Genomic DNA, 22975 nt, shown 5'->3' with positions numbered 1-22975 from the left:
AGAAGAAGATTAAAACATGATGTTTTTGGCGATAGCTTTATGGGATATCTAGCGACTTCTAAACAATTATCCATCCCTATACAAGTACTATTTAAATAGCTATGTTGAATAATACAACATTGGATGTCAAGCCAATTATATTATAACTGTAGCCTCCCTGTTTTAATTCCAAAAGGTTTCTTGTGATGATAATGACACTTGTTTATGATGATAACCTTGCCTACACTTTGATAAATCATGTGACTAAACTGAATAAAAAGAAGAAGAAACTACTCTATGCAACAAAGATAAACGACCTAACAATGGTTGTAAAAAGCTTTGGAGCACCGTAAATGAAATTTTGGGCAAAAAGGCAAACTCCGCTCCATCATGCATTGAATCAGATGGCTCATTCATCACAAAGCTCACTGATATTGCCAACTACTTTAATTATTTTTTTAATTGCCAAGATTAGCGAACTTAGGCAGGACATGCCAGTAACAAACGCTGACACTACACATCCAAGTATATCTGACAAAGATATGAAAGACAAGCATTGTACTTTTGAAGTCGGTAAAGTGAGTGTGGAAGAGGTGAAAAAAGTATTGTTATCTATCAACAATGACAAGCCACCGGGGTCTGACAACTTGGATTGAAAATTATTGAGGATAATAGCGGACGTTATTGCCAATCCTATTTGCCATATCTTCGATCTAAGCCTACTAGAAAGTTTGTGCCCTCAGGCCTGGAGGGAATTAAAATGAATTCCCCCTACCTAAGAATAGTAAAGCACCCTTTGATTTGATTTGATTTGGATTTGATTTGGATTTAAAGCACCCTTTATTGGCTCAAATAGCTGACCAATCAGCCAATCAACCCTTAATAAACTTTTGGAAAAAATGGTGTTTGACCAGATAAAATGCTATTTAACAGAAAACATAATAAAATGATTGTTGGGGCATGTTTTGTTAGACTTCAGTGAGGCTTTTGACATAATCAATCAAAGTCTGCTGCTGGAAAAACGTATGTGTTATGGCTTTAGACCCCCTGCTATATTGTGGATAAAGAGTTGCCAGTCTAGCATAACACAGAGGGTGTTCATTAATGGAAGCCTATCCAACATAATCGACGTAGAATCATGAATTCCCCAGGGCAGCTGTCTAGGCCCCTTACATTTTTCAATCTTGATTAACGACATGCCACTGGCTTTGAGTAAGGTCAGTGTGTCTATGTATGCGGATGAATCAACACTATACATGTCAGCTACTACAGCGACTGAAATGACTGCAACACTTAACAAAGAGCTGCAGTTAGTTTCAAAATGGGTGGCAAGGAATAATTTAGTCATAAATAGTTTTTAAAAAACTAAAAGCATTGTATTTGGGACAAATCATTCACTAAACCCTACACCTCAGCTAAATCTTGTAATGTATAATGTGGAAATTGAGCAAGGTGAGGTCATGGTGAAAACTGTCATGGTGAAAACATGTTGATACAACAGTAGCTGAGATGGGGAGAACTTTGTCCATAATAAAGCGCTGCTCTGCCTTAACAGCACTATCAACAAGGCAGGTCCCAAAGACCCTAGTTTTGTCGTACCTGGACTACTGTTCAGTTGTGTGGTCTGGTGCCACAAAGAGGGATTTAGGAAAATTTCAGTTGGCTCAGAACAGAGCAGCACAGCTGGCCCTCAGATGTAGTACGCATAGGGCTAACATTAATAATATCAATGTCAATCTCACCTGGTTCAAAGTGGAGGAGAGATTGACTTCATCACTACTTGTGAGAGGTATTGACATGTTGGAATATACCGAGCTGTCTGTTTGAACTACTGGCACACAGCTCAGACACCCATGCATACCCCACTAGACATGCCACCAGAGGTCTCTTCACTGTCCCCAAGTCCAGAACAGACTATGGGAGACGCACAGTACTACATAGAGCTATGTACATCAAGTAACTCATGCAAGCAGTAAAATTAGATGTAAAAAACTGATAAAAATACACCATATGGAACAGCAGGACTGTGAAGCAATACAAACATAGGCACAGACACATGCATACAAACACACGATAACATTCGCACTATACACACACGTACACATGGATTTTGTGTTGTAGATATGTAGTAGCAGAGTAGGGGCCTGAGGGCACACACTTAATGTGTTGTGAAATCTATTGTGAATGTATTGTAACGTTTTTTTTAAAATTGTATAACTGCCTTAATTTTGTTGGACCACCGGAAGAGTATTTTAGGGGATCCCATAATAAATACAAATAAACTCTTAAAAATGCTTGGTTGTTTGGATGATCTAACTGCTGAGTTGCAGGCATTGGGCCACTTAGTTGGAATGTTTTCTTTAAAAAGGGCCAGGTTGGGTTGTTGATGCTGGGTTATTGATGCTGGTTAATTAAAGTATAACCCAGCGGGTCAGATGAGAAGACTCGGGGCGTGGCTTAGTAAAGACGTCACTTTCAGATAGTTATTCTTGGCCACCCGTGAGAGTGAACATAATTCCTGTTTTTCGGTTCTGCTGTATTGTCATCCCATGTTAAGGTTAAACAGTGACCGTTTTGTAGCTTTAACAGGCTTACAGATGTGTATGAGTTGCTCAAGTGCCTACACAAATCCCAATGTTGGAATAGTTACCACTTTATTACTATATTACTATCATTGCATTTGGATGACTGTCATGGTTCTATATGTAATCAGCAATGTTAATATTATATTACAATGTTGCTACAATATATTATTAAAAAGGTTTAACAATTAACCCCTCCCATTACAAACAGGTTCCTGTTTGAACTTTTACACAGGCAGACCAGTATCAGCATATAAACGTCAATCTGTGACCATTTTTCACAAATCTAGCATCATGTGACAGAGGATCCTCAAATAACTTTTTCAGAGGGGTTCCTCGATTAACCTTTGTGACCTGGAACGGTTCACTGTGTGGCAATTTTTAGAACCCCAAAATGTTATTCCAGGCTCCTTTACTTCTAGAGTGTAGGGAATAAGGGGCTATTTGGGACGCACACTAAAACCACTAATGGAGAGAAATTAGCATAGTGATATATACAAAACGGTATCTTTTATGGTTTTTCCACTCTGCTGTGGGCTGTACATCACTATGTATTCATGTCTGTCAATGTCTACAAGGCTACTTTCTAAGGTTAGGATTGGGAGGGGGGAGCTCATCCTAGATCTGTACCAAGGAGAAACTTCCCCCTTGAGCATGTGATTGCAGAGGTTGGGGCTGGAAAAAGAGGGGTGCGGCCGCACGGTTGAAGTCTAAGCCGCAGGTGTCCTGGCAGGTGCTGTGACAACAGGAAGCAAAAATAAATAACCTGGCAGAGGTAGAGAAGTAGAGAGGTAGGGAGGAGAGGAGGCTGGTGGGGGTGTACACAAAATATAAATAGATTATCCCAACACATTTGAATGTTTTGGGCCAGACTGTGAGGACAAATTCCGAGAACACAGATATAATCAGTATAAATTCAGATTACATATCGTATGTGCCCCTAAAGAACTGTCAATTTCATCAACCCCTACCTTTCATAAGTGCTTTTTATTAATCTACAAGAGAAATTGAGGACCTAAACAATACAAAAAACAGACTAATTTTCAGTCACAGTAAGCAATACATGAAGCCCTTAGTCAGTATGAAGGTGGAGTCTAAATTGATTTCCAAAGTCTCTTCAGAAGGGTGCAACGTTACCAAACGTTCAGATAGAAATGCTTTTTGTAGAACAGATCAGATTTTTTGGCATGCATAATTGAGCATCATGTATTATATTAATTCCATTTCTATCTGCAATGTTTCACCTCACTGAATACACCCCATTCCTACATGTCAGTCTCTCAGGACAATTAATTGTTGCACCCCACCAAATCATATCAGTCCCTGCGATCTGACTCATCCAACCATATTCACCATGCCATGCCCTCCCTGTTGTTACATCACATCTGGGGCCTGTTGGAACACCTCCTTTCCACCTTCCTTGAGTGATCTGACAAGGTTGGGTTGGTGAAAGCAACAGGATGGTAAAACTGGCTTTCACTTTTCCAGGGATTACCTACCAAAAGGGAGGTAGGACGCATGTATAAGTGTGTGCGAACAGTGCTGTTGTCTGTCTCTACCTTACCTACCAACATTAGCCGTAAGAGCAGTCTGGGAGCAGAAGGTTGTCAATATTAGTCATCGTATCTCCTCTCCTCAAGAGGAAGACTCCCAGGCAAGGGACCTCTATTTCGTCCTTTGGCCAAGACACTGTGACGGGCTGAATCTCAAGTATTTCCCTGTGTACTCACTCCTTGCCTCTTTCTCTCCTTGCCTCCAAGTGTGTGCTGTAAAATGTATTGGAGGAATAGTTATATATCTACTAAGCCAATTGGCTATATGGAGAGGCAGGACGTCTGAGATGGCGAGATGCTGAGGCTTCGGTTCTCTCCTTGTCTGACTGACTGAATTCCCTGGCTGCTACCGTGATGTTTCCTTCCCTATGAGACCAACAATGCTCCCTCCACTCCAGTCATCCCGACTGCTTCAATCAACCCTTCAGCCATCACTCTACATTGTACCTTATCTAAATCAACTTTTGTATTTCTTTTTTTCCACTTTTTTTCAGTATATGGGATTCAGCTTTAGCTGTGAACGTGTACAATATATTTAAAAAAAAACGTACTATATGGATTGGAGGATATGATCCAAGGTTCTGTATTATCTCTGACTTTCTCTCCTTCAATGGATGGGATGTGAGGAGAGAGGATGAGTGGAATCGAGGAAAGACAATTGCGAAAGAGCCAAGTACTCAAAGGACAGCAGCTACCACAGCTTAAGATGGGTAAACACTACACTAACAGCGCTGAGCCTCTCACAATCAACTCCTGATGTTTTTTTTGTCTAGCCAATCGTGGTACACACACTAAACGATATGGCACAGACCAGGGTCACACACTACAACATTCTTCACTTGGTCGTGAGGATTCTCGATACCACGCTGTCTCGCGAAAATTATGGGATTAGATTTAACTTGGCAACAATGAGCTGTGGCTCAAAGCAGCCTCAAACGTTTTCCGTCAGACATTCCCGCTTGCCATATGCAGTTGAAATATCTAGCCAACATTTTGAATTGAATAGCATTGCTTGTGAACTTCAAAGCTGTAACGATTTGACACTTTGGCTTTAGTTATAGGCAAATACATACTAGTAGTAGTCATTGCTCCTGCTCGTGAGTCTACACATTTACATTTACATTTAAGTCATTTAGCAGACGCTCTTATCCAGAGCGACTTACAAATTGGTGCGTTCACCTTAAGACATCCAGTGGAACAGCCACTTTACAATAGTGCATCTAAATCTTTTAAGGGGGGTGAGAAGGATTACTTTATCCTATCCTAGGTATTCCTGAAAGAGGTGGGGTTTCAGGTGTCTCCGGAAGGTGGTGATTGACTCCGCTGTCCTGGCGTCGTGAGGGAGTTTGTTCCACCATTGGGGGGCCAGAGCAGCGAACAGTTTTGACTGGGCTGCGCGGGAACTGTACTTCCTCAGTGGTAGGGAGGCGAGCAGGCCAGAGGTGGATGAACGCAGTGCCCTTGTTTGGGTGTAGGGCCTGATCAGAGCCTGGAGGTACTGAGGTGCCGTTCCCCTCACAGCTCCGTAGGCAAGCACCATGGTCTTGTAGCGGATGCGAGCTTCAACTGGAAGCCAGTGGAGAGAGCGGAGGAGCGGGGTGACGTGAGAGAACTTGGGAAGGTTGAACACCAGATGGGCTGCGGCGTTCTGGATGAGTTGTAGGGGTTTAATGGCACAGGCAGGGAGCCCAGCCAACAGCGAGTTGCAGTAATCCAGACGGGAGATGACAAATGCCTGGATTAGGACCTGCGCTGCTTCCTGTGTGAGGCAGGGTCGTACTCTGCGGATGTTGTAGAACATGAACCTACAAGAACATTCTGGGTGATGCAACGTCATCATCTCACTGGCTTCTTCTCTGGCAACCTCTCATTGGCTATTGCTGACCAGCGTTCTCAAAACGTGTTTTTCCAAATCTCACACTAAAAGAGCATTGCAGATTTTGTGCAGATAAAATCAAACATGTTTGTAAATATCGGGCCATCTGGGACTGCTCAAAGAGAAGATTGGTAGCCCTCAGATTGCGTCTCTGAACCGCTAACATTAAACGAGCATCGGTGACGGCTGTGTGCCCCAAGTAGGCAATGACATGGGGATTTTGACAGCTAAATTGTAGCCAAAATCGAGAAGTGTACACCTGGCTTTACATATCTGTGCCTACATGCACTTTATTCGGTCACATAAAGAAGCCAAAACCTATGTAATTACATTGCAATTGAATACATAGCTACAACTTGTTATACAACTGTAATATCTGTTTGTGTCATGTACAATTGCAAGGATTTGTACAATAACTCACAATGGAGACAATTTGCATTCTTAATGCTGAGTGCCAAGCAGAAAGGCATCAGATCCCATTTTTTGAGTCTTTGGTATGACTCGATCTGGGATCGAACCCTCAACCTTCCCATTTAGGATGGACACCAAGGCAACTGAGTTGGTGTTTACAAATGTAATGCATATAAAAATGTAAATGAGTGCACAAACTACAAATAGGTATACTGTAATAAGGTGAACGCACCAATTTGTAAGTCGCTCTGGATAAGAGCGTCTGCTAAATGACTTAAATGTAAATGTAAATGTAATGGCAGGACCTAGAACAATGCAAAGTGGGACCCATTTTTCATATCACAGTGAGATGCACATGTCAAACTCATTCCACGGAGGACCGAGTCTCTGCGGGTTTTCGCTCCTCCCTTGTACTTGATTGATGAAATAAGGCCACTAGTTAGTAAGTAACTCCCCTCACCTGGTTGTCCAGGTCTTAATTGAAAGGAAATAATCAAAGTCCAGCTGACACTAGGCCCTCCATGGAATAATTTTGTCACCCCTGATGTAACTGATATAATTTGAATACAAAGAGCCAGACAACAGTGTGGGATCCTGTACATCTTTATTCATCACACAAATTGATATTGTTTGCAACATACTGAACATCATGAATGTGCATCAGACAAGCAACTGTTAAATGTTATATAAATTGTTTAATCAATTATTTTCAAGCAGTTTCTCTTTAGAGTTGTTGTTAAATATGTTTAATTACATGTTAGCTTGATTATAGTGTTACCATCTACACATAATTTGATTTGATCATTGGATCACTTGCTCTCCCTCTCATACAGTATGGTCACATTTCAGGCTAACTACATTGCAGATATTGCATTGCATCAACCCATGGTCAATCGATTTGAACAGACAGGCATCAGATTGCTCATATGATGTGATATGACATCTTATATGATGTGATATGACAGCGTTGTGAGATTTCGCAGGCGTATGCAACGTAGTCAGCCCGGTATGTGGCCAGTATGCCTTTAGAAAGGCATAGAACACATTCTTCAGGCCACTCCAGTGATTAGTCCGAATTGATGGTAAGGCAGTGTGTTTTTTTATTTTATTATTTAACTAGGCAAGTCAGTTAAGAACAAATTCTTATTTACAATGACGGCCTACCCCGGCCAAACCAAGACGACGCTGGGCCAATTGTGCGCCGCCCTATGGGACTCCCAATCATGGCCGGATGTGATGCAGCCTGGATTTGACCCAGGGACTGCAGTGATGCTTCTTGCAATGAGATGCAGTGCCTTAGACCGCTGCGCCACTTGGGAGAAAATGATCCCTGCCGATGGTGAGGTTGCTCATTTAGTCCATGACAGGTTTGACTCAACAGGATTTGAAGAACCTCAGGCCATGCAATTCGTTGGTGCTGACAATGCCGCTGCCAGATTGGTCCATACAAATGATACAGGCAGGGTCCCACTGCTGCTTTACAATACTATGTACACAGTAGCTACGCCCATGTCCAATTAAAATACATAATTGTGTGTTTGTTCACTTAATTTGCATAACCAATCAATCATAAAACATCTTCATAAGATCAGCAGCAATATGGAAAATAAGAATCACAGTCAAATGTTTCCAAGTTCCATATAACACAAACAAACAAAAGGACAAGGTCCCAGAGTTCTGGAATATCACAAATACGTAACAAATACACCATTTCACTGATCAGGAGTGTGTATGATGAGTGTTAGCACTTGTATGTGTGGTGTGGAGTGGTGTGGTGTTTGTGTGTGTGTTTTTGTTTACTAATTGCACTTGAGGATGAAGATATGTGTATCACATTGCCGGTCAGATATCTGCAGGTTTTTGGCATATTCTGGATACGTCTGGAACTGTTCACTATACACATAGGACATGAATGCACAGAGAATGTAAAGTTAGAAACATCTTGTCATTGCGATACAGCTTATTGGAATAACAACTCTAAACCAGTAGGTATTAATTCAGAGCATTTTGCCCAATAGAGAAAAAAAAGAGCATTGACATTGCCTTCCTAAAAGATATGCAACATTTCAGACTTCACATCACAACTTCCACCATAACTGTGTGCCTCTACATTCTGTGCAAAATAATACCAATTTCCACTCACACACATATCTACTCAACTCTCTTTATGTACAGTTATGGCGTTAGTACCATCAGTTCCCCTACAGGGACTAAGCCATTCCTTAACTTTCAGAGGAAAGACGCAGTACCTCTTCTTCCACCTGTTTCATGTAGTCCTGTAAAGGCCTTCTCAAGGTGACACGGGCACTGTAGGGTTGGTGGGGTGTGGGGACAGGTAAACAAAATGGGAAGACACCATTGCACAAAAGCACCTCACAATGCTCTGTGGTGACCGTTACTTGGGAAACCGACTAATTTGACGACTCGACCGATCGATCTAGTCAAAAGGAGAATGGGTGATGTGGGGGGAGGAGAAGAATAGCTTTTTTCTATTTTGAAGTCTCAGAAGAACTTGTCGTCGATGCGGAAGTGCGGCCGCGTCACGTCATCGGGGTTGATGAACACCGAGATGGACTTTCCAGGGTTCTCTGTCACCAGCTGCTGCAGCTTCTTAGCCAAGCGGTCATCCGGCTGGTGCTCGCCGCCCGCGTCCGACTGTGGTGACGGCAGGTTTGAGGCACTGCCGCGCCAATGCAGTTCCAGGGTCAGTCGGTTGGCCGCCTTGGCGTGCTCAATGGTAGTGCGCAGGTGCTCGGCCGGGTCGGAGCGCACCGAGCTGAGCTTGCGGGCGTGGAGCATGGCCATCTCGTCCGACAGGTGCTCTAGCATGTTGCACTGTGGGATGAAGTAGTTGGGGCACATCTTGTTGACCAGGCAGTTCTGCAGGTCGTCAATGAGGCCTAGCAGGAAGTGGGCTGAAAAGTCTTCCTGGGACAGGTAGGTGGCGGGGAGCCGATCGCAGGCCCACAACATCATGCTGCGCAGGTGGTAGGGGCTGATGGCCTTGGGCCTTGACAGCAGCTTGATAATGATGGCCTTGCACGCCTGGTAGGCCTGCATCAGGCTGGCCGAGATGCACTTCTTGAGCTGCACTTCGCTGCGGGCGAAAGACAGGCGCCACTCATTCTCCTTACGGCCCTTGTGGGAGCAGGCAGGCACCAGGTAGAAGCCGCTGATCACCTCCTCCTCTGTGATCTTGCCGTCCCAGAAGTGGTTCTCCATCAGCCAGCTCTGGGCCACCGCTGGCCATCCCTTGAAGGAGACCACAGGCACGATGTCATAGAGCATGCGGCTGCTGCCCACGCCCAGGATGACGGAGATGATTGTGCCGTTCCGCTCCACCTTCTCCACGCGGGGCATGCCGCGCTGGGGCTTCTTCTGGATCTCCACCAGGACCACGCTGATGGACTCGTAGAACCAGTCAGCCACCAGTGTGGGTGAGAAGAAGTAGTTGGTGGCGCCATTGATGTGGTCTACCACTGTGCAGCAGTCCTTCCACTTGTTGATGGTGCCCTCGTCGAAGAGGCGCAGGCTCAGCCACGAGTGGCACAGGGCTGAGTGGCGCATGTCCAGAGTGACCGGCTGGTTGCGGTCGTGCAGCTTGAGCGCAGGCACGAGGAGGGTAAAGTCCATGTCATAGTCGGTGCCACGGGCGTAAACACTCAGCTCGTCTAGGTCCATGTCGACCACGCCCTCCCGCACACCACCTGACAGCAGCAGGTACTCGTTGGCCACAGGGAGCTTCTGGTCCAGTTTCTGCACCATACCTGATGGGAGAAGAATAAAGGGGGATTAATAGTGCCTGTCCTATCTGTTCAATAAAAAGGACAAAAATACAAAAGGATTGAGACTGTCCCACTCCTTAAAAAATAGGGGGATGAATAGACAGCATATAGCTAGCCTATGATTAGGTTTTAACAGTGCAAATTCTCTGTAATAAGGTAGCCTATGCCATTCCAAAGGAATGAGCATTACACCAAGGCCTGTACTCTGGAGCGGGGTCCGTCTTGGTCTGGGGCGGTGTGTCACAGCATCATCGGACTGAGCTTGTTGTCATTGCAGGCAATCTCAACGCTGTGCGTTACAGGGAGACATCCTCCTCCCTCATGTGGTACCCTTCCTGCAGGCTCATACTGACATGACTTTCCAGCATGACAATGCCACCAGCCATACTGCTTGTTCTGTGCGTGATTTCCTGCAAGACAGGAATGTCAGTGTTCTGCCAGCACATCTGGGACCTGTTGGTTTGGAGGTTGAGGGCTAGGGCCATTCCCCCCTTAAATATCTGTGAACTTGCAGGTGCCTTGGTGTAAGAGTGGGGTAACATCTCACAGCAAGAACTGGTAAATCTGGCACAGTCCATGAGGAGGAGATGCACTGCATTACTTAATGCAGCTGGTGGCCACACCAGATACTGACTGTTACTTTTGATTTAGACCCCCCCTTTGTTCAGGGACACATTATTCAACATCTGTTAGTCACATGTCTGTGGAACTTGTTCAGTTTATGTCTCAGTTGTTGAATCTTGTTATGTTCATACAAATATTTACACATATTAAGTTTGCTGAAAATAAATGTAGTTGATAGTGAGGACGTTTCTTTTTTTGCAGTGTTTAGTTCCTTTTTATACATTTTTAATCTGTGAAATCAACATGGTTTAATTGAATCAATTAGTGCAGATTGAGCAGCTTGCTGTGGAACGGGTAAGATAGCTGTTTACATTTTTGATTAGTCAACTAAGTGCAATCGCGAGATGTGACTGAAATTTCACAGGTGGGGAGAGAGCGGTGGACATGGAGGGGGCTTGGCTTGAGTCATGACATTTGTATTTGTAACTAAACATAACATCATTAACCAGTTCTCAAGATTTGAAAAAAATAAAGTCCTGTCCCGGAACACTAGAGATCACTTTCGTGCCTGGTTTTGGATTTGTTCCTCAAAATGTTTTGTTATTTTTCTGTTCTGTTCCCTGAACCGGTTCCAACCCGATACATTTACATTAAATAATATTAACACAGGCTAAATAAATCTCCCCTGTCATAGTCATCCTACCATCCCATAACATTTCAGATGTAAAAAAATAACTTGCCATTATCTTATGCATCGTTGGCCTCTGGGTTCTGTGTGCACTGCACTGGACTGAGCTAGCCTAGCATGCTCCGTTAGCATCGGCTGAGTTTATTTATGTGGACTGCAGTGCTCTGTCTCTTTTTTCTCTCTTCCTCTTCACTGATTCCAGAAAGTGTCTGTTCCCTCTCAGCAGCCATAATCCCCAACATAAGAGACAGGCCCGAGTGGCTCAGCGCTGTGGTCTACTGTCACTGTTTGTTTGAGACACTGTGACTTTGGGACACTAAGCGCAAGAAGCTTAAGTATGTAGGCCTACAGTGCAAGTGTGTGTGTGCGTGTGGGCTTGTATTACTGTCTTTGAGGGTACCGGAAATCCCTAAAAGTCCCCACAAGGATAGTAAAACCAGGAAAATTCTCCCTCGTGGGGCCATTTCCCAGGTCTCCACGAGGACGAAGACTATTTTAAGTTTAGGGGTTAGCTTTTGGTTTAAAGTTACAATTAGAGTTAGGGTTAAGAGTCTGGGTAAGGATTAGGGATAATAGGATTTTGAATGGAAACAAATGTTAGGTCCTCACAAGGACAGTAAAACATATGCTGTGTGAGTGAGTGAGTGAGTGAGTGAGTGGTGAGTGAGTGAGTGAGTGAGTGAGAGTGTGCGACTCTTGAGTCTGTGTGTGTGTGAGACTGTGTGTCGGTCTGCTGCTCTTTTTGTATCTTTTGCTCACATCATCTGAGTGAGTTTTCATGGTGTCCAGTTTTCTGCACTGCTGCTGAACCAGTACACCACCACAACAGTTAGCCTAATATGCCAGTCAACTCAAAGTTATTCAAGTTAGTGCAGTGATATTCAAACTTTTTCAGCGGGGACCCTATTTCTTCCTGAAAAAATTTAGATTTTTATATCAACAAAACAAAAAAATGATTTTACATTTTAATGAAACCAATAAATACATTTACTAAAAAATATATATATTTTTAATCTTTCTCAAAAACTTCTGAATATTGTCCCATACAATGATCTGTCATCTTAATTGTTTTATTTAAAAAATTGTGACACCACTGTAGTTCCCCCGAGACCCCAGTAGGGGTCATGACCAGACTTTGAATGCCACTGAGTTAGTGGGCACGTTTGAGTGATAAGGCTAAAGCAACCGACTAGACGAAAGCGGAGGAGTGAAGTCAGGGGAGGTTCAACCGTGATAGCCGAACACTGACGTGGTTTTCCAAAAGCAAGGCTCAGGTCAACATGGCAGTGTTGACATTGTTTTAAAAAGTTTTTCTTGTTGAAATAAATATGTCATCAACCACCATATCACACACTCACAAATGGAAATATGTGTGTGTTCATTGTACAATGAATTATTGAGAGAGAATCAAATATCACATTAATTTGTATATCCACTACTATATATGAAATGCGGGAAAGTTAGTTCCTTTTTCAGCCATGTCATAGGGTGGCGTACAATTGGCCCAGCGTCGTCCGGGTTAAGGGAGGGTTTGGCCAGGGGGGCTTTACTTGGCTCATCACGCTCTAGCACCTCCTTGTGGTGGGGCGGGCGACTGCAGGCAGTCGAAAGGTGTTTCCTCCGACACATTGGTGCGGCTGGCTTCTGGGTTAAGCGGGCAGGTGTTAAGAAGCGCGGTGTGGCGGGTCATGTTTTGGAGGACACATGACTCGACCTTCGAGCCCATTGAGAAGTTGCAGCGCTGAGACAAGATCGAAATTGGGGAGAACAGGGGGGTTAAAAAATATGACATCTTATTCTGGTCGCAACTGATACCTCTATCTGACCACCTCGTCATAATTCTGACCACTAAATTGTGTTAGGACTCAGCAAATAAATAAAACGGCCCTTTTTCAGGACACTGTCTTTCAAAGATCATTCGTAAAAATCCAAATAACTTCACAGATCTTTCATTGTAAAGTGTTTAAACACTGTTTCCCATGCTTGTTCAATGAACCATAAACAATTAATGAACATGCACCTGTGGAACGGTCATTAAGACACTAACAGCTTACAGACGATAGACAATTAAGGTCACAGTTATGAAAACTTAGGACACGAAAGAAGCCTATCTACTGACTCAGGGCTCCTGCTCATCTGCGTGAACGTGCCTTAGGCATGCTGCAAGGAGGCATGAGGACTGCAGATGTGGCCAGAGCAATAAATTGCAATGTCTGTACTGTGAGATGCCCAAAACAGAGCAACAGGGAGACAGAACAGACAACTGATTGTCCTCACAGTGGCAGACCACATAAAACAACACCTGCACAGGATAGGTACATCCAAACATCACACCTGCCGGACAGGTACAGGATGGCAACAACAACTGCCCGAGTTACACCAGAAATGCACAATCCCTCCATCAGTGCTCAGACTGTCCGCAATAGGCTGAGAGAGGCTGGACTGAGGGCTTGTAGGCCTGTTGTAAGGCAGGTCCTCACCAGACATCACCGACAACAATGTCACCTATGGGCACAAACCCACCATCGCTGGACCAGACAGGACTGGCAAAAAGTGCTCTTCACTGACAGGTTGCGGTTTTGTCATCACCCCTGATGGTCGGATTTGAGTTTATCGTCAAATGAATGAGTGTTACACCGAGGCCTGTACTCTGGAGAGGGATCAATTTGGAGGTGGAGGGTCCGTCATGGTCTGGGGCAGTGTGTCACAGCATCATTGGACTGAGCTTGTGTAATGGCTAGCTAGTTAGCGGTGGTGCGCACTAATAGCGTTTCAGTCCGTGACGTCACTTGCTCTGAGACCTTGAAGTAGTTGTTCCCCTTGCTCTACAAGGGCTGCAGCTTTTGTGGCGCGATGGGTAACAATTAGAGGTCGACCGATTAATCGGAATGGCCGATTAATTTGGGCCGATTTCAAGTTTTCATAACAATCGGAAATCGGTATTTTTGGCCACCGTTTTTTTTTTTTTTTTACACCTTTATTTAATCGTTATTTAACTAGGCAAGTCAGTTAAGAACACATTCTTATTTTCAATGACGGCCTAGGAACGGTGGGTTAACTGCCTCGTTCAGGAGCAGAACGACAGATTTTTACCTTGTCAGCTCGGGGGATTCAATCTTGCAACCTTACAGTTAACTAGTCCAACGCTCTAACCATCTGATTACATTGCACTCCACGAGGAGACTGCCTGTTACGTGAATGCAGTAAGCCAAGGTAAGTTGCTAGATAGCATTAAACTTATCTTATAAAAAACAATCAATCAATCATAATCACTAGTTAACTACACATGGTTGATGATATTACTAGTTTATCTAGTGTGTCCTGCAACATATAATCGATGCGTTGCCCATTCGCAAAAAAGGACTTCGTTGCTCCAATGTGTACCTAACCATAAACATCAATGCCTTTCTTAAAATGAATACACAGAAGTATATATTTTTAAACCTGCGTATTTAGCTAAAATAAATCCAGGTTAGCAGGCAATATTAACTAGGTGAAATTCTCTTGCGTTCATTGCACACAGTCAGTGTATATGCAACAGTTTGGGCCGCCTAATTTGCCAGAATTTTACGTAACTATGACATAACATTGAAGGTTGTGCAATGTAACAGGAATATTTAGACTTATGGACGCCACTCATTAGATAAAATACGGAACGGTTCCGTATTTCACTGAAAGAATAAACATCTTGTTTTCGAGATGAGTTTCCAGATTCGGCCTTATTAATGACATAAGGCTCATATTTCTGTGTGTTATCATGTTATAACTAAGTCTATGGTTTGATAGAGCAGTCTGACTGAGAGGTGGTAGGCACCAGCAGGCTCGTAAGCATTCATTCAAACAGCACTTTAGTGCGTTTGCCAGCAGCTGTTTATGACTTCAAGCCTATCAACTCTCGAAAATTAGGCTGGTGAAACCGATGTGAAATGGCTAGCTAGTTAGCGGGGTGCGCGCTAATTGCGTTTCAAACGTCACTCACTGAGACTTGGAGTAGTTGTTCCCCTTGCTCTGCATGGGTAACGCTGCTTCGAGGGTGGCTGTTGTCGTTGTGTTCCTGGTTCAAGCCCAGAGAGGAGCGAGGAGAGGGATGGAAGCTATACTGTTACACTGGCAATACTAAAGTGCCTATAAGAACATCCAATAGTCAAAGGTTAATGAAATACAAATGGTATAGAGAGAAATAGTCCTATAATTCCTATAATAACTACAACCTAAAACTTCTTACCTGGGAATATTGAAGACTCATGTTAAAAGGAACCACCAGCTTTTATATGTTCTCATGTTCTGAGCAAGGAACTTAAACGTTAGCTTTCTTAGATGGCACATATTGCACTTTTAATTTCTTCTCCAACACCTTGGTTTTGCATTATTTAAACCAAATTGAACATGTTTCATTATTTATTTGAGGCTAAATTGATTTTATTTATGTATTATATTAAGTTAAAATAAGTGTTCATTCAGTATTGTTGTAATTGTAATTATTTTTAAAAAGTTTTTAATTCGGCCGATTAATCGGTTTCGGCTTTTTTTGGGTCCTCCAATAATCGGTATCGGTGTTCAAAAATCATAATAGGTCGAGCTCTTGTATTGATGCTTCGTGGGTGTCAGTTGTCTATGTGGGCAGAGGGTCCCTGGTTCAAGCCCAGGTAGGGGCGAGGAGAGGGACGGAATCTATACTGTTACATTGGTGCCGTGACCCGGATCACTGGTTGCTGCGGAAAAGGAGGAGGTCAAAAGGGGTGTGAGTGTAACCGATGTGAAATGGCTAGCTAGTTAGCAGTGGTGCGCACTAATAGCGTTTCAGTTGGTGACGTCACTTGCTCTGAGGCCTTGAAGTAGTTGTTCCCTTGCTCTGCAAGGGCCGTGGCTTTTGTGGCGCGATGGGTAACGATGCTTCGTGGGTGTCAGTTGTCTATGTGGGTCAGTTGTCTCCCTGGTTCAAGCCCAGGTAGGGGCGAGGAGAGGGACGGAAGCTATACTGTTACACTTGTTGTCATTGCAGGCAATCTCAACGCTGTGCGTTACCGGGAAGACATCCTCCTCCCTCATGGGGTACCCTTCCTACAGGCTCATCCTGACATGATTCTCCAGCATGACAATGCCACCAGCCATACTGCTTGTTCTGTGCGTTATTTCCTGCAAGACCGCCAGCGAAGAGCCCTTATCTCAATCCCATTGAGCACAGCTGGGACCTGTTGGATCGGAGGGTGAGGGCTAGGGCCATTCCCCCCAGAAATGTCCGGAAACTTGCAGGTGCCTTGGTGGAAGTGTGGGGTAACATCTCACAGCAAGAACTGGCAAATCTGGTGCAATCCATGAGGAGGAGATGCACTGCAATACTTAATGCAGCTGTGGTCACACCAGATACTGACTGTTACATTATTCAATTTTTGTTAGTCACATGTCTGTGGAACTTGTTCAGTTCATGTCTCAGTTGTTGAATCTTGTTATGTTCATACAAATATTTATAAGAGCAGTTGACAGTGAGAAGACGTTTATTTTTTTTGCTGAGTTTATTATGTAGGCTACAGGTCATAGTTAAGACCTCATCACAACCTGATAATAACCACCTGACTACAGCTTATTACCTACTGTAAAAAGGATTGCAAAGGATAAAGTTGGATATTGAAAAGCTTGTTCGTTACATTTCTATTCGTTTCCATAGGCACCAATTAAAGTTTCAATCTGCAACATATTCTTACATTTAAAATAGATGAAGCAATGGCAAAAAAACAATCTACATCACAATTCTTTGCACATCTGGACAGTGATTGTTTCATAATTAACCCACAGACATTGCATGCATAGAAAGACTTGGACAGAGTATATACATGCACATTGGGATTTGTATTAATGCCTAATAAGAGTGGTGTAATATGGTAGATCCTCATCGAGGACCGCAGAGCAGAGAAGGCGATCTGGAGCATAGTGGCCTTCTTGAATAGTGGTGTGATGGGTCAGATCTGCAGTGAAGAGAATAAGCGACTTACAACTTTATCAATTTGAGATTTTAAAAGAAAACTAGAAAAAGGATTTTCCTGAAAAAACTTTGTGTACTCAGCTGGCTAAAAGTATTTCTGTGGTACTTGTTGAAGAAGTCTGTTACAGTTATAGCTTAGAGAGGTCTTCAAAAAAGAGCAACTTGCTCATATACATACTTTGCATCCTCCTCCACCACAGCGGTCTGGGACATATTTTAGGATTTTACAGAGGGCCCATAACACATCAACCACCTGAGTTTCCAGGCTTTTCATGACTCTTACTGTAAGCATTTTGCACACGTTTTCTAAAGTTATTGTGATCATCATCACTCTGTCCGTCTCTCCCACACACATACACAGACAGAGAGAGACATACAGCAACACCGTCATTAGCTAAACAGATTTCAAAATGTCAGCTAGCTGCAGGAGGTAAAAATGTTAACTTACCATGTCCATGGATGATTAGCTAGAGAGCTAATGTTAGCTAGCTAAAATTAGCCAGCTAGCAAAATTTCTCATGAAGTTCTTCTTCTCCGCCTTACTTACAAAAGTAAAACAACAATGCAGGAGAATGTTATCAAAGTTTTTTGTGCATATTTCGAAGCTGTCATTGTTTTCCAGCTGTGTTGTTGTGTAACCTACCAGGCGCTCTGTCCCAATGATGCTTGAGCAATGCGCTTGATTGCTCAAGCTGCCTGCACCGCGCACGGAGATATATTGCTGCTAGCACCGATTCCAATCCAAATTTTAGTTGGAACAGATATGCCTACCTCCTCATTTAGCTACTGACATTAAAATAACAATGCGTGCAGTAATTTGAATTGCTCAAAAGCTTTAAGAGACAATATAATTGTCAGGGTCAAATTCAGGTGCAATAATGTTTGACTATTTGACTATTTAAATAAATGGAATAAATATAGGGGTTTGTAAATCCTGGTGGATTGTAGTAGGATATTGAAATAAAATACATAGGCCTAGATCTTATCTGTCGGAAAGATATCAGTTTGTCTCTGTGAATGGTTTGTCCTCTAACAAATCAACTGTAAATTTTGGTGTTCCTCAAGGTTCCGTTTTAGGACCATTATTGTTTTCACTATATATTTTACCTCTTGGGGATGTTATTCGAAAACATAATGTTAACTTTCACTGCTATGCGGATGACACACAGCTGTACATTTCAATGAAACATGGTGAAACCCCAAAATTGCCCTTGCTAGAAGCATGTGTTTCAGACATAAGGCTGCAAACTTTCTACTTTTAAACTCTGACAAAACAGAGATGCTTGTTCTAGGTCCCAAGAAACAAAGAGATCTTCTGTTGATTCTGACAATTAATCTTAATGGTTGTACAGTCGTCTCAAATAAAACTGTGAAGGACCTCGGCGTTACTCTGGACCCTGATCTCTCTTTTGAAGAACATATCAAGACCATTTCAAGGACAGCTTTTTCCATCTACGTAACATTGCAAAAATATAGAAACTTTCTGTCCAAAAATTATGCAAGAAAAATGAATCCATGCTTTTGTCACTTCTAGGTTAGACTACTGCAATGCTCTACTTTCCGGCTACCCGGATAAAGCACTAAATAAACTTCAGTTAGTGCTAAATACGGCTGCTAGAATCCTGACTAGAACCTAAAAATTTGATCATATTACTCCAGTGCTAGCCTCCCTACACTGGCTTCCTGTCAAAGCAAGGGCTGATTTCAAGGTTTTACTGCTAACCTACAAAGCATTACATGGGCTTGCTCCTACATATCTCTCTGATTTGGTCCTGCCGTACATACCTACACGTACGCTACGGTCACAAGACGCAGGCCTCCTAATTGTCCCTAGAATTTCTAAGCAAACAGCTGGAGGCAGGGCTTTCTCCTATAGAGCTCCATTTTTATGGAACGGTCTGCCTACCCATGTCAGAGACGCAAACTCGGTCTCAACCTTTAAGTCTTTACTGAAGACTCATCTCTTCAGTGGGTCATATGATTGAGTGTAGTCTGGCCCAGGAGTGGGAAGGTGAACGGAAAGGCTCTGGAGCAACGAACCGCCCTTGCTGTCTCTGCCTGGCCGGTTCCCCTCTTTCCACTGGGATTCTCTGCCTCTAACCCTATTACAGGGGCTGAGTCACTGGCTTACTGGGGCTCTCTCATGCCGTACCTGGAAGGGGTGCGTCACCTGAGTGGGTTGATTCACTGATGTGGTCATCCTGTCTGGGTTGGCGCCCCCCCCCCCTTGGGTTGTGCCATGGCGGAGATCTTTGTGGGCTATACTCAGCCTTGTCTCAGGATGGTAAGTTGGTGGTGGAAGATATCCCTCTAGTGGTGTGGGGGCTGTGCTTTGGCAAAGTGGGTGGGGTTATATCCTTCCTGTTTGGCCATGTCCGGGGGTGTCCTCGGATGGGGCCACAGTGTCTCCTGACCCCTCCTGTCTCAGCCTCCAGTATTTATGCTGCAGTAGTTTATGTGTCGGGGGGCTAGGGTCAGTTTGTTATATCTGGAGTACTTCTCCTGTCCTAATTGGTGTCCTGTGTGAATCTAAGTGTGCGTTCTCTAATTCTCTCCTTCTCTCTTTCTTTCTCTCTCTCTCTGAGGACCTGAGCCCTAGGACCATGCCCCAGGACTACCTGACATGATGACTCCTTGCTGTCCCCAGTCCACCTGGCCGTGCTGCTTGCTCCAGTTTCAACTGTTCTGCCTTATTATTATTCGACCATGCTGGTCATTTATGAACATTTGAACATCTTGGCCATGTTCTGTTATAATCTCCACCCGGCACAGCCAGAAGAGGACTGGCCACCCCACATATGCTCTCTCTAATTCTCTCTTTCTTTCTCTCTCTCGAAGGACCTGAGCCCTAGGACCATGCCCCAGGACTACCTGACATGATGACTCCTTGCTGTCCCCAGTCCACCTGACCGTGCTGCTGCTCCAGTTTCAACTGTTCTGCCTTATTATTATTCGACCATGCTGGTCATTTATGAACATTTGAACATCTTGGCCATGTTCTGTTATAATCTCCACCCGGCACAGCCAGAAGAGGACTGGCCACCCCACATAGCCTGGTTCCTCTCTAGGTTTCTTCCTAGGTTTTAGCCTTTCTAGGGAGTTTTTCCTAGCCACCGTGCTTCTACACCTGCATTGCTTGCTGTTTGGGGTTTTAGGCTGGGTTTCTATGCAGCACTTTGAGATATCAGCTGATGTACGAAGGGCTATATAAATACATTGGATTTGATTTCATTTACGTGTTTTTTTGTTAAATTCTGAACAAATCTAAATTGCATTCAGTGGAACAGAAGAAAATGCACAGCACAATAAACAAACAGTTACCATTAAAAGACACACAGCAAGCTACCAGATATTAATTTAAAAAACATTATTTCATTGTACTGAAGTTTTACTGTATTTTAACGGCAGTACATTTTTGTAAAGGTAGGCATATACTATATTATAGTGCATGTTTATCTTGCATGCTGGTAGCCTAGAACAAATATTATGGAAGTGAATGTGCACTTTTCAATTCGGTGGACTGCAACTACGAAAAGCATTACCATAGCCTGTACTAAAATCAAAAACATGTAAAAAGCATAGATCCTCTAAATTAGGAACCATCTCTGATAGCTGTAGGGCCGCAGAGACTGTCACACATTTTAGCTTGCTAATGACCTAGCAAATTCGATGCCTTGGAGGTGAAATATAAAACATTTTTTAACTGGTATTTCATCACCTGCCGGATAAAACGTAAAATGGCCCTACTCCTGAAAAAGTTAACCGGACCGGACAAACTGAAGAGGACTCGGCCCGAGTACCATTAGCCTTGGCCCAAGGTAATATGATTATACCAGACTCGGGAAGAGCTCCGCCCGCATGAAGCCCCCTGAGTCCGAGTCTCAAACGGAATAGGCCCAGCTTCTTGACTGGGTCCATGAGAACCTAACCCGCTTTGGTGCGCTCTGCCAGCTGTTATTTGCCAACTGTTCTAAACGGAATCATGCAAACCCTTCTGAAAAAGAACATTACTCCAATTTGTATAATTGTAATGGTTTCAGTGTCATATATTCAATGGGTGCATGGCCCACAAACACTATGCACATGTTTATTAATTGAGTAGCATTTAGATAACTGGTCAGTAGGTCGATCAGATGAATACATATTTTTCATGACATCATTTTGGATTAAATCTGGTTGTTATATGGGTATAAAACCTCCAGACCAGATTTCCACCACGCCGTATGCCCTCGAGCATTAGCAATCACAGACAGTTTGCGGGCAGTGCAGCCCTATGAATGATGTAAGGCTAAAATAATGAATTATTATATTGGACTGGACTGGACAATGATGGGTCAGAGATTAGATAGATATTTGGGATTTATAGTCAGCCTCTTGATTTGATCTCTTGATCTACACTGATAGATTTGAAACAGCACACTTGCTTTTATTATTGCATCCATTCACCACTGATCAAACTAGCGGACTGTAGTTGTTACTGAGAATTGTCATAAATACGTTTCGCATAATACATTTTTAAAAATCTGCCTCATTCTAGTAAAATGTCAGCTAAACAGACGTGATTTTCCCACCCACAATTTCTTACCGAGCATGGAGAAAATGAAATCCTTGGCGGTGTGAATCTCGAGCGCTCGCTGGTCGTCATATTCTCGCTGATCGTGTTTACTAAATTCCAGAATCAATCGGTTCAAATCCTCGATTCTGGCACCGGACCTGAAATCGAGCTCGGGGTAGTTTGGGATGATCTTGTTGTTATTGTTCGTGGAGCTGGGAGTCGCAGTGGGGCTGTTTCCCAAGCTATTTACGGACCCAGCCCGGCTGGTTAGCGCAGGGGCCGCCATGTTTGCAAGATATAAAAAACAACAGCAATGTGAACGCAGGCGTCCCAAGGCCCCACACTGGCTACCTCGGCTTCAGTTCAGAACACCGGCCGCTGCTTGCACCAAACAAATCGGAGTTCCTTTAAATTTTATGCGGGGTGTGCAAAGTGCTCTCATCGGCGTGGCTGTGGTTCAATGACTGTTGGGGATGGCTGTCGAATCGTAGGCAAAGTAATTGTCATGGCTAATGTGAGAGTGATGAAGTCAAGTCGATGATGGTGCTGATGATGACGCTAGCCGAATCAGCTCCTCCAGAGCGACGAAGGAATTGCACTGGCACACGTATGTAGCTGATACGTTGCCCAGCCTATTATCTGACATCTGTTTGGAAGACCTTCTTTTTAAGTTTTATGGCAGACTACACCTATTGGTGTATTGCCGCCAACTACTACACGGGGTATTGAAACAAAACAAAAATACTATTCCATTGATGGTTGTTTGAATACATAACTACCATCCCACTCCTTCAGTCACATTCAAATAACGTCCTTACACAGGCTCAGGTACCCGTGAGGAAGGAGCATTCATCGAAAGGATTCCTTGGAACGCTCAGCCGCACTCACAATGATGCCTACTTTCTCCGATTTCCTTTCCTTTTGCTCTGTGCAGTTCATAACCAAATTAAAAGTCCAGGTTCTTAACATGCAACATGTCACCGAGGTAAAGACCGTTTCAAG

The 22975-nt window shown here is 43.6% G+C and overlaps 1 protein-coding gene across 2 annotated transcripts; it reads right to left on the bottom strand.

Annotated features, from left to right (window-relative positions):
* Positions 1-6988: 6988 nt before the first annotated feature.
* LOC115106767 (nucleotidyltransferase MB21D2) lies at positions 6989-22975 on the bottom strand. Of its 2 annotated transcripts, none has more exons than XM_029629829.2 (2): positions 22004-22975; positions 6989-10168 (listed from the first exon to the last, which is right to left on the bottom strand). In XM_029629829.2, the coding sequence occupies exons 1-2, from the start codon at positions 22257-22259 to the stop codon at positions 8904-8906; spliced, it is 1521 nt and encodes a 506-aa protein (XP_029485689.1). In that variant the 5' UTR covers positions 22260-22975; the 3' UTR covers positions 6989-8903. The 2 variants fall into 2 exon arrangements, 1 of the variants encoding a protein (XP_029485689.1); XR_010460712.1 differs by lacking the exon at positions 6989-10168 and adding an exon at positions 16916-17401 and having other exon boundaries at positions 22004-22095.

This window comes from Oncorhynchus nerka, linkage group LG23 (assembly GCF_034236695.1).
Source record: "Oncorhynchus nerka isolate Pitt River linkage group LG23, Oner_Uvic_2.0, whole genome shotgun sequence".
Taxonomy (NCBI): Eukaryota; Metazoa; Chordata; class Actinopteri; order Salmoniformes; family Salmonidae; genus Oncorhynchus; species Oncorhynchus nerka.
The sequence above is the reverse complement of the archived record's forward strand: the minus strand, read 5'-3'. Positions and strand labels throughout refer to the sequence as shown.

What these genes read in the sequence shown, in the direction of transcription:
- LOC115106767 (XM_029629829.2), bottom strand. Translation starts at nt 22,259, where the DNA reads ATGGCGGCCCCTGCGCTAACCAGCCGGGCTGGGTCCGTAAATAGCTTG. An exon ending in TTTCATTTTCTCCATGCTCG is followed by an intron (nt 10,169 to 22,003) that starts GTAAGAAATTGT and finishes TTCTCCCATCAG; the next exon opens with GTATGGTGCAGAAACTGGAC.